At 41.0% G+C, this 13091-nt stretch overlaps 1 protein-coding gene across 1 annotated transcript; it reads right to left on the bottom strand.

Moving 5' to 3' along the window:
• Window positions 1-10667: 10667 nt before the first annotated feature.
• On the bottom strand, window positions 10668-11597 carry LOC132008216 (olfactory receptor 4X1-like). Its single transcript, XM_059386655.1, has one exon. The coding sequence runs from the start codon at window positions 11595-11597 to the stop codon at window positions 10668-10670; it is 930 nt and encodes a 309-aa protein (XP_059242638.1).
• Between the last annotated feature and the right edge of the window lie 1494 nt (window positions 11598-13091).

Genomic DNA, 13091 nt, shown 5'->3' with positions numbered 1-13091 from the left:
ACATAGTGAGTTCAGGGTGTGTTTGTAAAATAAACTAATGAATAAATATCTGCCCTGTGTACCTCAACATGTCCAAAAGGAACACCTTCCTATATTCTCCGGACAGACTTCTATCTCCAATGATGTGACCATGCCTTTCTGAATGGCCAGCCTAAAATCTGGGAGTCCTCCTTGTTTCCTCTTTTCTCACATCTCACACCTATTCAGTTAAGACTTATTCTGTCTTTGCCTTCACAATGTAATGAGAATCTACTTCTACCATGTCCACAGCTTCCTCCCTGCTCTGAGCCACAGCCACCTCTCCCTTCCTTCCTAGTGGTTCCCTTAATTGTCCTCTACCACATTCTGCTCCCCGAGTCTGCTCTCCTCATGACAGCTGAAGCACTCCCTCCAAGCCCTTCCATGGGTGCCCTTCCATTCAGAGTAAAACCCAGGACCTCTGCCATGATGCACAGTGCCCTACATGGGCCCACCCCCACTGCCTCTCTGACCTCATCTCCTCCAGCTCTCCCCTCCGCTCCCTTGTTTCAAGCACACTGGCCTCCATAATATTCATCAAACACACCAGGCATGCTTTCACCTTGGGATCTTTGCTCTGGTTGTTCCTTCTACCCAGGACATTCTTCCCTTAAATATGTATTGGCTAACTCTCTCATGTCCCTGAAGTCTTTTTGCAAACACACTTTCTCAAGACAACTATTTGATCACCCTGTTCAAAATGGCAACATCTCAGCACTCCCAATCTTCCTTACTCTGTTCCACTTTTTCTTCCTTCCATTGCACATATTACTTTCATTGCACATATTATATAATCAATTTATTTATTATATTTATTTTATTGTCTGCATCCTCTACTAGAACATGAGTTGTATGAAGCAGGGCTTACTGTCTATCTAATATATCTCAAGTGTTTAGAATATGCCTGGCACATAATAGCTCTAAATTCATATTTTTTCATTAAATGAATGAATAAATAATAGAAGTCAAAATAAATAATAGAAGTCAAAAATAAGGGTAACAACCTATACATATACAGGACTTCACAACTGCAAGTAATCTTATTTCATTGAGCTCATGTTAACTGACACTAACATGTGCCAGACAGACTTGGCTCCTTGCATATATTATTTTAAATCAACACAATTATCTTTTTTTTTTAATTTTTTATTTTTTATAAACATATATTTTTATCCCCAGGGGTACAGGTCTGAACAATTATCTTTAAAATGCATTTTATTTATTCCTTCATCTTACATAGGCAGGATCTAAAACTCATGGTTATTTTCTCAAGGTCACACATTGTCATAACCAATACCCATAACACCTCTTTATGCCATAGTTAAAATACTGTCTATAAAAAGCATTTAGTTATATAGAAACTTTGAGGTTCCATGTAAATGTCTACCCCGGCTGGGATAGACCATTGTATTGTATAATACAATAATAAAATAATACATGGCTTATGTTATTTCATCCTCAAAACATTCTTATGTATTTACCATACTTAGCCCCATTTTACAAATAAGGAAAGTGAGGCTTAGAGAGATTAAGTAATTTGCCCAAGTTTATACTCATTTCTGTCCTTGTTTCCTCCTCTCTCATACTTATCTTATTTACTTACATACTTACTAAATTACTCCTCTCTCATACCCTCATGCCATCCTTAAACCATCAATATACCCTTGGCCCTCTTACTTGGTGAGGATATGAATCAGGATGGCAGAGAATGTAAGTGATCCCCCCTCCTGCTATCACATCTCCATCACCATGGCAGAGCTTCTGGAGGCCAGACTCCGTCCATGAGCTTCACACCTTCTCCTAGTTCATGATCACCACAACCTTTAAGATAACTATTATAATATGCTCATTTTAGAGATGAGGAAAAGGAAGCTCAAAATATTAGTGTTTAAGTACTTGCGAGTTCCACCAACAAGTGGAACTACAATGCAGTCTGGGAGACACTGTAGATCATCTGATCAGAGAGCTCTCCCTATCCCTCCTGCAGGGCTCTCTTCCAGTCCCCTCCCTCTTGCAATGCTGGTGTGTACACCTTCCTTCCTTCCTGGACCTTCTACTACTGAAAAACTTCAGAGATTCACAGTGTACATTGCCCAAAGGAGGTAGCATGTCACCATGAAAAAGACACTGGTCTGGAAGCCAAAAGACCTCAGTTTTAGTCCCAACTTTCTCACTGGTAGCTGAGTGACCTCGAACAACTCCCTCTCTATACATAGAACAACTGGATTAAGTGCTGTGATTCTAAGCTGGAAAAATAGAAATACACCAAATAAATTAATTTCACTGACAATGATAATCAATATTTAATGAGTTAAAAAAAATAGCAGCTCCCAGGTGGCTCAGTTGGTTGGGCATCCAACACTTGATTTTGTCTCAGGTCATGATCTTGGGGTCTTGAAATCAAGCTCCACCTCAGGCTTCCTGCTCAGCATGGAGCCTGTTTAAGATTTCCTCTCTCAGAAGGGGAACCCTCCTACACTGCTGGTGGGAATGCAAGCTGGTGCAACCACTCTGGAAAACAGCATGGAAGTTCCTCAAAAAGTTGAAAATAGAGCTACCCTACAACCCAGCAATTGCACTACTGGGTATTTACCCTAAAGATACAAATGTAGTGATCCGAAGGGGCACATGCACCTGAATGTTTAGAGCAGCAATGTCCACAATAGCCAAACTATAAAATAACCTAGATGTCCATCAACAGACAAATGGATAAAGAAGAGGTGGTATATATATATACAATGGAATACTCTGCAGCCATCAAAAGAAATGAAATCTTGCCATTTGCGACGACGTGGATGGAACTAGAGGGTATTATGCTTAGCGAAATAAGTCAATCAGAGAAAGACAACTATCATATGATCTCCCTGATATGAGGAAGTAGATATGCAACGTGGGGGGTTTGGGAGTTAGAAAAAGAATCAATGAAACAAGATGGGATCAGGAGGGAGACAAACCATAAGAGATTCTTAATCTCACAAAACAGAGGCTTGCCGGGGGAGGGGGCTAGGGAGAGGGTGGTGGGGTTATGGACACTGGGGAAGGTATGTACTATGGTGAGTGCTATGAAGTGTGTAAACCTGGCGATTCACAGACTTGTACCCTTGGGGCTAATAATACATTATATGTTAGTAAAAAAAAATAAAAGACTTAGAGAGGAGAAGGGAGTTGGGGGAAATTGGAAGGGGAGGTGAACCATGAGAGACTATGGACTCTAAAAAACAATCTGAGGGGTTTGAATTGGCGGGTGGGTGGTAGGTTGGGGTACCAGGTGGTGGGTATTATAGAGGGCACGGATTGCATGGAGCACTGGGTGTGGTGAAAAAAATAATGAATATTGTTATGCCAAAAATAAATTAAAAATAAATTTAAAAAAATAAAAAGATTATTTAAAAAATTTAAAGATTAAAAAATTTAAAAAAATTTTTTAAAAAGATTCCCTCTCTTGGGGCACCTGGGGGGCTCAGTGGGTTAAGCCTCTGCCTTCAGCTCGGGTCATGATCTCAGGGTCCTGGGATTGAGCCCTGCATCGGGCTCTCTGCTCAGCAGGGAGCCTGCTTCCCTCTTTGTCTCTGCCTGCCTCTCTGCCTACTTGTGATCTCTCTCCCTCTCTCTCTCTCAGTCAAATAAATAAATAAAATCTAAAAAAAAGGGATGCCTGGGTGGCTCAGTTGGTTAAGCAGCTGCCTTCAGCTCAGGTCATGATCCCAGCGTCCTGGGATCAAGTCCCATATCGGGCTCCTTGCTCCGCAGGGAGCCTGCTTCTCCGTCTGACTCTGCCTTCCACTCTGTCTGCCTGTGCTCGCTCTCGCTCGCTCTCTCTGACAAATAAATAAAATCTTAAAAAAAAAAAAATCTAAAAAAAAAAAAAAACAAGATTTCCTCTCTCCCTCTACTCCTGCCCCTCCCCCTGCTCATGCTTACTCGTGTTTGCACTCCTTCTCTCTCTCGAAATAAATAAATAAAATATTTTTTTAAAAATAGTAAAAGCAAGTAGATAGCTTTTTGTCATTACTAATTCTTTTCACTGCTCTGTCTGGGGTTGGTTGGGAGTTACAGGTCCATGTTACATGTTTGCAATGCCTTACACTGTATGGGATTCAGATACCAGTTTTCAGATACATTGTTTGTCTTGAAAGAGAAAGGAAGTTTATAATGCAATCTAGAAACATTCCTACTTTAAAAGATTAAAATGTAAATAAATCTTTTTTAAAGATTGTATTTATGTATTTGACAGAGAGAGAGAGAGCAAGCACAAACAGGGGGAGCAGCAGGCAGAGGGAGAGGGAGAAGCAGGCCTCCTACTGAATAAGGAGCCTGATGGGGGACTCGATCCCAGGACCCTGGTATCATGACCTGAGCCGAAGGCAGATGCTTAGCCCACTAAAGGCAGATGCTTAGCCCCCCAGGTGTCCCATAAATAAATCTTCTAACAGTCCTTCAAGCTTCAGGTATCAGAAGATTCATTTACAGGAAAGAACACCTTGCAGGGTGGGCCTGAGCTACAGGAAAAGGGAGCCAAGACTGCACCTCAGTGAAACACACCCTGAATTCCTCCATCTCCAAGTGGTGTCAGAGACCACATACCAGGACAGCCTGTTTGAAAGGCTGGGGAAGCCAGCCGGCTCTGTGAACTCTGACCCCTCCACTCTCCCGGGCCATGAGCAATAACCCCACCATGGTCTGGGCAGTCATATGGCAAGCCTCTAAAGAATAAGATTTGTGTGGAGGCACCCTCTGGGCAGAGGGAATAGTAACCATAATGGTATACGGTCTGCTTGCCTCGATCGAGGAGATCTGTATGCCAGGACCACCACAGACCTGTACCCCTGGGGATAAAAATATATGTTTATAAAAAATAAAAAATTATATAAATTCAGGACCTACACAATGTGATTTAAAGGCATCATCTCATTTAATCAACACAACATCACTCTGAGGCACTACTGTGATTGCTCCTATGTTTTCAAATGAGAAAAATGAGGGTCAGAGTGAATGAGTGACTTGGCCACGTTCTTGCACTAGTAAAGGCCAGAGCCAGTAATGCAAACCAGGGTTCAAAAGCTCCTTCTTAATCACTAGACAACACTCCTGACTTGGGAAGTAGGAGCATCTGATCGCCCAGAGAGGACGTATCCTCAGCAGCTAAAGGATGAACAAGAAAATGACTGATGGAGAAGGATTCCAGAGATACAAGAAAAAAAAAAAAATCAATCAACTCACACTTGATGCATTCAAAGGCAGGAACCTAAGAAATACTAAGATACTGTGCAGCGGGGCTGATATCTGGACACTGAGAATAAAACAGAGAGAGAAATGCCAGGGAGGACACCTGTTTTCTGTAAGGATCCTTGGGCAGTTCAGGCTTATTCCAGCCAGAGAGTCCCCAGAACACCAAGACTCCGTGAGAACAGACCTGAGTGAGCTCCCCTCTCTTCAGTGGAGCCACGGACGTCAAGAAGTCAAGAAGTCAGAGAAGTGAAAGGCTGCAGTAAATTTTTAAACACAGAAGGTTCAAGGAAGCATATGTAGAGTCATGCCAGCCAAAGCCATTGCCAGAAGTGAGTTCCTCTTTGGAAGCAAGAGCACATTCATGGTTCGCAAGAGTGCCTTGAGGCTTGCTAATGAGACCCCAGGGGCATTGCATCCCAGTTAGAAGAGTGGGCCATAGGGACAGCCATTCCCCCTTGTCACATTAACTTAGTGGTTCAATTTTGACAGGCCAAGGAAGCCACTGTTTTTATCCTGACTTTTGATCTCTGTGCTGAATCATCCCAAATTCATTCATTCAGCAGTAGTTATTAAGCAATTACTATACAAACATGGTTTTATGCTACCTATTTGAGGAGGTATTAAATATATATTATATGGAAATACAGAAATATTAGTAGCTGGTATTAAATAGGAATGGATTTTTTATTGGTGTTTTTTTTTTAAGTAACAAAGACAAGTTTAAATTAAACTTGACCTTTGACTCTTGTCTTATGTTACCATAACATGTTGAAAAGCATTTCTTCCTTGTGAGGAACATAAGACAGACGGGGCGGGTGGGCAGCATAATCGGGTGCTTTAAAGTATGAACTAAGGAGTCAAGTTGCCTTGTTTAAATGCTGACTTTGCCACCTGGAGATACATAACCTTTAACAAGTGGCTTAAGATCTCTGATATGCCATTCTCTCATCTGCAGTGTTTTCTTTCTTGGGCTGAAAGAAATCTGTATACAATTCCACAATAATAGCTAGAGATTATAACACACCCCAGCAAGCAGAAATAGGATTCAGGGGGCACCTGGGTGGCTCAGTTGGTTAAGCCTTTGCCTTCGACTCAGGTCATGATCCCAGGGTCCTGGGATCGAGCCCCGCGTCGGGCTCTCTGCTCAGCAGGGAGCCTGCTTCCCTTCCTCTCTTTCTGCCTGCTTCTCTGCCTACTTGTGATCTCTGTCAAATAAATAAATAAAATCTTAAAAAAAAAAAAAAAAGAAAGAAAGAAAGAGGATTCAGTTTTAAAAATCACTAAAAACATAGATCCAAACAACATCATATGAACCACCTTAACCTACCTGATATTTGTAGAGCATAGCACCCTAAAACTGAATACCTACTCTTTCAAGCATATGTGGTTCGCTCACCAAGATAGACATTACGACAGGCCATGAAACAAGTTTCAAATAAATGTAAAAAAAAATTACATCATTCACAGTGGAATTAAACTAGAAATTAGAGGGCACCTGCACCCTAAAATTCATAACCGCAGTGTCCACAATAGCCAAAATGTGGAAAGAGTCAAGATGTCTATCAACAGCTAAATGGATTAAGAAGATGTGGGGTGTGTGTGTGTGTGTGTGTGTGTATGTGTGTGTGTAATGGATTATTATGCAGCTATCAGAAAGGATGAATATTACCATTTGTATCAACACAGACGGGACTGGAGGGTGTTATGCTGGGTGATATAAGTCAATCAGAGAAAGACAATTTTCATATGGTTTCACTCATATGTGAGAACATAGGAAACAGCACAGAAAATTGTAAGGGAAGGGAGGAAAAACTGAATGGGAAGTCTTTGTTGAGGGAGAAAAAACATGAGAGACTCTTAACAACAGGAAACAAACCAAGGTTTTCTGGAGAAGAGGTGGGGGGGATGAGATAATTGGGTGATGGGCATCAAGAATGGCATGTGATGTGATGAGCCCTGGATTTTACACACAATTGATAAATTGTTGAACACTATATCTGAGACTAATGATGTACTCTATGTTAGCTAATAGAATTTAAACAAAAAAGAAAAAAGAAAGGAAAAAGATAAACTAGAAATCAGTAAAAGAAGATATCAAGGAAAGAAAACAACTATTTGGAAAATAAACTCTGTACTTGTTAATAATCCCATGGTCAAAGAAGTCATTTAAAAATTAGAAGACATTTCAACTGAATAATAATGAAAATACATGAGAAATTTTGGGGGAGGCAGCTAAAGCATTGTGTAAAGATATTTTACAGTTTTGGGGCACCTTGGTGGCTCAGTTGGTTGGGCAACTGCCTTCGGCTCAGGTCATGATCACTGAGTCAAGGGACTGGGTCCCACATCGGGCTCCCGGCTGTACAGGGAATCTGCTTCTCCCTCTGACCTTTTCCCGTCTCATTCTCTCTCTCCCTCTCTCTCTCTCTCTCTCTCCCAAATGAATAAATAAAACCTTAAAAAAAAGATATTTTACAATTTTAAATTCTTATATTAAAAATGAAGAAAGTGTAAAATCTATGAACTAAGTCTATACCTTGAGAGAGAAAAGAAATAAGAGAAAATGTAAATACAATCAAAGTAGAAGGAAAAAAAGAAGATAGGTATTAATCACATAGAAAACAAAAATAGAAAATGGTTTTTCTAAAAGCCAGACAGTGATTCTGTGAAGATATGAAGAGAACTAAGAAACCCCTAAATAGGCTTTGAAGTTTAAAAAAAAAAAAAAAAGACAAAAATAAAAATGAGAAAACACAAATTTTTAATTTGAGGAAGGAAAAGATTAGCACTACACCTTCTTCAGAAAATAAAGGATAATGAGAGAATATTATGAATAACCTTAAGTTTTAATATTAATGTCATTTGTTGATTTAAGCTCATCAAATTCTACAGCTCAGGTTAAAGTATAAATTCCTCCCCCCCCCAAAAAAGCAACTTACATAACTGACCCAAATGAGACAGAAAACCTGAATAGCCCTGAATCTTGTTAAATAAATTGAATTCACTGTTTACAAACACACACACCAAAAGAATTCCAAGCCAAGACCACTTAAAGGATAAATAACACCAAATTTACCAAATGTTTTCTAAAATAGAAGAGAAAACTTCCCAAGTAATTCATCCGAACAGCATAACTCTACCACCAAAACCTAACAAAAAATGTTTTAAAAAGAAAATCACAAACATCACTCATGAACATAGATGCAAAAAATTCTGAATAAAATACATTTAAATAAAATGCAGGAATGTATACAAGGGATAATAGACCTTGTGGCATTTATCTCAAGAAAGCAAGGCTGTTTCAACACTTGAAAATCAGAGAGGTGATAGGGCACCTGGGTGGCTCCGTCAGTGAAACATCTGATTCTTGATTTAAGCTTAGGTCATGCCAAGTCATAAGATAGAACCCCACATTGGGGTCTGCACTGGGGGTGAAGCCTGCTTGAGATTTTCTCTCTTCCTTTCCTCCTTCTTACATGTGCACGCTCTCTCTCTCTTCAGAGGGGGTGTTCAAGACAGCAACACAGGAAGATCCTGAACTCACCTGTGAAGAATTCTGGACTCTGAAATATAGTTGACAAACAGCTCATGTAGACAAAATATCAAAGGCTTTGGAAGAATCTTTGAGCTGCATTTTCCTGCACTGCAAAGTGAACATTGTAGCACCTGTGGGGCAGCACTTTCTTGAGATTTAATTTTAGGAAATTTATTTGTCTGCACTGCACTGAGGCTTAACCCATTAAGCCACCCAGGCACCCCATAGTTTTTGACTCCTGTTACCCATTTTCCAATCTGTATGGTATTCTCAAGAATGATTCTGTTTTCAACATTATGTCATTAGGAAAAAAAATCTCTCTTTGGCCAGCATATTGAGTTTTAATCCCATGAATTAGGTAATTCTTGCAGTTCAATGCCCGTGTTTTGCCTGCACTAGAAGAGGACCTTGAGCTGAAAGAAGCTTCATATCTTCCTAATTTCCTACCCTCTACTTCCAGATCTGGCATCTCAGACACTAGTTTTCTACAGACCCAGAAATCCCTGTGAACACTCATAAGGCAGTTCATGCTACATAGTTTTTAAAAACACTTTTTATTTGCTCTGAAATGATTCTGGAGGGAAATACCCAACAATAAGGAGAATATCAGCCCTCAGATTTGGAATTCAGAGATTTAGAAGTATTTATGCTCAGTGATCTCTAAGGAGAAGCAGAGGAATGTACACAGAGAACAAAGGCTTAGAAATCAGGCAGAACTAGGTTTGAACTTAGGCTGTGTGACCTTGATCAAAATATTGATCTCCCCAGGATTCAGTCTCTTCATCTATAAAAGAGGAGAGTCGTACCCACCTCACCATAGTGGTTGTTTTTTTTTTTTTAATTTTTATTTTATTTTTTTTAATTTTTTATAAATATATATTTTTATCCCCAGGGGTACAGGTCTGTGAATCGCCAGGTTTACACACTTCACAGCACTCACCATAGCACATACTCTCCCCAATGTCCATAACCCCAACCCCTTCTCCCAACTCCCCTCCCCCCAGGAACCCTCGGTTTGTTTTGTGAGATTAAGAGTTACTTATGTTTTGTCTCCCTCCCAATCCCATCTTGTTTCATTTATTCTTCTCCTACCCCCTTAACCCCCCATGTTGCATCTCCACTTCCTCATATCAGGGTCACCATAGTGTTTTAGGATTAAATGAGATAAAATATATAAAATATCTTGGTTAATAGGAAAATATACATAAACATACACGTTCCTTGTTTATTTATAAATATTATTCTCAGAAACAATATCAAGAGTGAGTGTTTGTGTTCAGTGATGTAATATTGCTATCTCAATTAGATAATTGAGAAGAAAAGAGAAAGATAACAACCACTTTTACGTCTGAAGTTCTAATGACTTCTGCTCTGTGCGCTAAACCCTTCTAGGTCAGTTGGGCTGCCCAGAATTCACTGGGCAAACCTTCAGTATATCAAGTTAATAAAATGTCTAAGCATTTGAGTGACTTCTGTATCTCTCCCTACCTTCCTCCTCCCCAAATCCAAAGGTTCAGGCTCTTCCAACACAAAAGACACATGGACAATGACCCCAAGGCAGCCCTCCTCCTCTTCTACTAACCTCTTTATTATTCCCAGAAAGAACCTGGTTTTCTAGAAGAGTTCATTCTTTCAAAAACAGCCAACCTGCCTCAAGGTCACCATCAAATATGAAAATGCATCAGTAGAAGACCTCTAGACCTCATTCTAGAGGCTCCTTCAGCCTGTCCAATCGCATAAAGATGAGAAAACCGAAATTTAAAGAAAAAAATAAAAGGTGACTGACCAAGAAAGGCCAGCCCATCAACTAAAGGTAGAGACAGAGTGAGATCTCACTGCCCCAACTTCCAACCCTTGTTCCTCCTATTTCCCCCAACAAAATCATCTACTTCTCTTCCCAAATCACTGTCCTCCTCATCAGTCTCTTCATGGCATTTTTCACTTCAGCATTCCTGAAGGAGTAAATGAGGGGGTTTAAGAGAGGTGTGATCACTGTGTAAAACACAGCAACTATCTTATCTGCAGGGAGGGTGACACAAGGCCTCAAGTAGACGAAGGAACAGGGAATGAAGAACAAACCCACAACAGCAATGTGAGAGGCACAGGTGGACAGCGCCTTACGCTGACCGTCTGAGGTCCGTGTCCTCAGTGAGTTCAAGATGACTACGTAGGAAGCAAGTAGTACCATGAAGCTGACCACTGAAATGGTGCCACCATTTATGATGATGAGCACACCAATAAGGAAGGTGTCTGAGCAGGCCAGCTTCAGCACAGGGTGGACATCACAGAAGTAGTGGTCAAGGACATTGAGGCCACAGAAGGGTAGCTGGAAAATGAGGAACGTTTGCCCAACAGAATGCAGCAAGCCTCCACCCCATGCTGCACCCACCAGGAGGCCACACACACGCCGGTTCATGATGGCAGTGTAGTGCAGGGGTTTACAGATGGCCACGTAGCGGTCATAGGCCATGACTGTCAGGAGAAAGATCTCAGTGCCACCAAAGAAATGGAGGAAAAATATCTGAGTGATGCATCCCTTGAGGGAAATGGTTTTCCTTTCAATGAAAGAGTCAATAATGAGCTTGGGGGCTGTGACAGAGCAGTAACAAATCTCCACAAAGGACAAATAACTGAGGAAGAAATACATGGGGGAGGTGAGCCCTTTGCTGGCTATGACTGTCACCACAATGAGGCCATTACCCAGCACAATGGCTGTGTACATGAGGAGAAACATCACAGAAATGATCTTCTGCACATCCTGTTTGGGGGAAAACCCCAAGAGAATTATTTCAGTCACATTGTTTACAGTTGTCATGTTTTAAAGCACAGGGGCTAGGGGACTAGAATCAAGAAATAAAAGAACTCTCCTCCAATACTTAGAAAAATCCTTCTCAGGTGTTGAAGACAATTTTCATTCTTCCCTTCTTGAGTCCCCTCTCAGCCTTGGGCTCCTCCAAAACATGTTCTCCTTGAGACAAGTAGACAAAAAAACAATCATCAAGTGTTTGATATCAGTCCCAAAATAGGACTGAGTTTGTAATAATGCTGCCTCAAAGGGTTTTCTCTAATGCAGACACACCTACATTAGCTAAATAATTCTTACAACAAAAATGAGAGGATATTTTCTACATGAGAAAATTGAGCCTCAGAGATTCAATCGAGTCCTCACAGTTCATACCTGAACTGAGGTCTGAATTCTTCAAGACTTAAATGCTTCCACTAATCTTATGCTCCTGAAGTGGGTCTCATACTGGTTGTATAATTTAGATTTCAAGTTCTTCATGTGGAACCAATTTTTTACAGAACTTTTATAGACCTTTTATTTTTTTATTTTTATTTTTTATTAACATATAATGTATTATTTGTTTCAGGGGTACAGGTCTGTGAATCATCAGTATTAGGCCTTCTATAGACCTTCTCAACCTCAATTATCCCACAACCTGTGGAACTAACCAGGCTCCCCTGCAGTTGTTTTTAAAAAGCTGGAGGGGGGGAAGGACAGTCACCAACTTCAGCCATCGTCCATAAAGGGAAAGATGGCAGAGGGAGATGTGAGTCAGTAGCAGACTGCTTCAATAGTTCTGACCAATGTCTAAGAAATAATTCAAATAATTCATTCCATAACAGCCTACCACTCCACGGGGATGGCCCAGCAGACATCCCCTCATGTGCACTCAGGGCCTCAAAGCACAGCAATTCCACAAAGGGAAAGAGCCTGAAGTGGGTGTCAGGACTGCCTCCTAAAGCAAAGGCATGCTAGAGAAACCCTAACATGCACTGCAGTGGCCTCCAAGGACTGACAGAGGGTGATCAGACACAGATAATCCACCATCACAGCCTCCGAAGTGGTGATTCCCACAGAGTGAAACAAGCCAGTCAGCAAACAGGAAGGTATCCAAAGTGGATATTCCTGCACTTGACAGCCAGCTTGCCATCCAGACCAGTCCTCCATGAACGGGAGAGCAGCCGTGGCACTGTGACCTGGCCTCAGAACCCTGAGTTTGGAATCAGAGGTCCTGGCTACAATCATAGCACAGCTGTTTCCTGGCCGTGTGACACTGAACAGTACAGAAACCCTAGAAAGCCTGGAATTTTCATCTGACAAACAGAACAAATAATATCTTTCCATGGTGCTGTTTTGAAAGCTGAGTTTAAAAACAAATTATAACTCTGTAGGGGTACAACTGATAAGAGTGTCAGAATGTAATTGATTATGCTTTAACTCTGCTTGTCACCCTGTCAGTGCAGTGTGTGATGGGGACATAGTAAGGACCCCCACTCCACAAGGCTGGCTTGCCACCCACCTTTG

Source organism: Mustela nigripes, unplaced genomic scaffold (genome assembly GCF_022355385.1).
Source record: "Mustela nigripes isolate SB6536 unplaced genomic scaffold, MUSNIG.SB6536 HiC_scaffold_76, whole genome shotgun sequence".
Lineage (NCBI taxonomy): Eukaryota > Metazoa > Chordata > Mammalia > Carnivora > Mustelidae > Mustela > Mustela nigripes.
The sequence above is the reverse complement of the archived record's forward strand: the minus strand, read 5'-3'. Positions and strand labels throughout refer to the sequence as shown.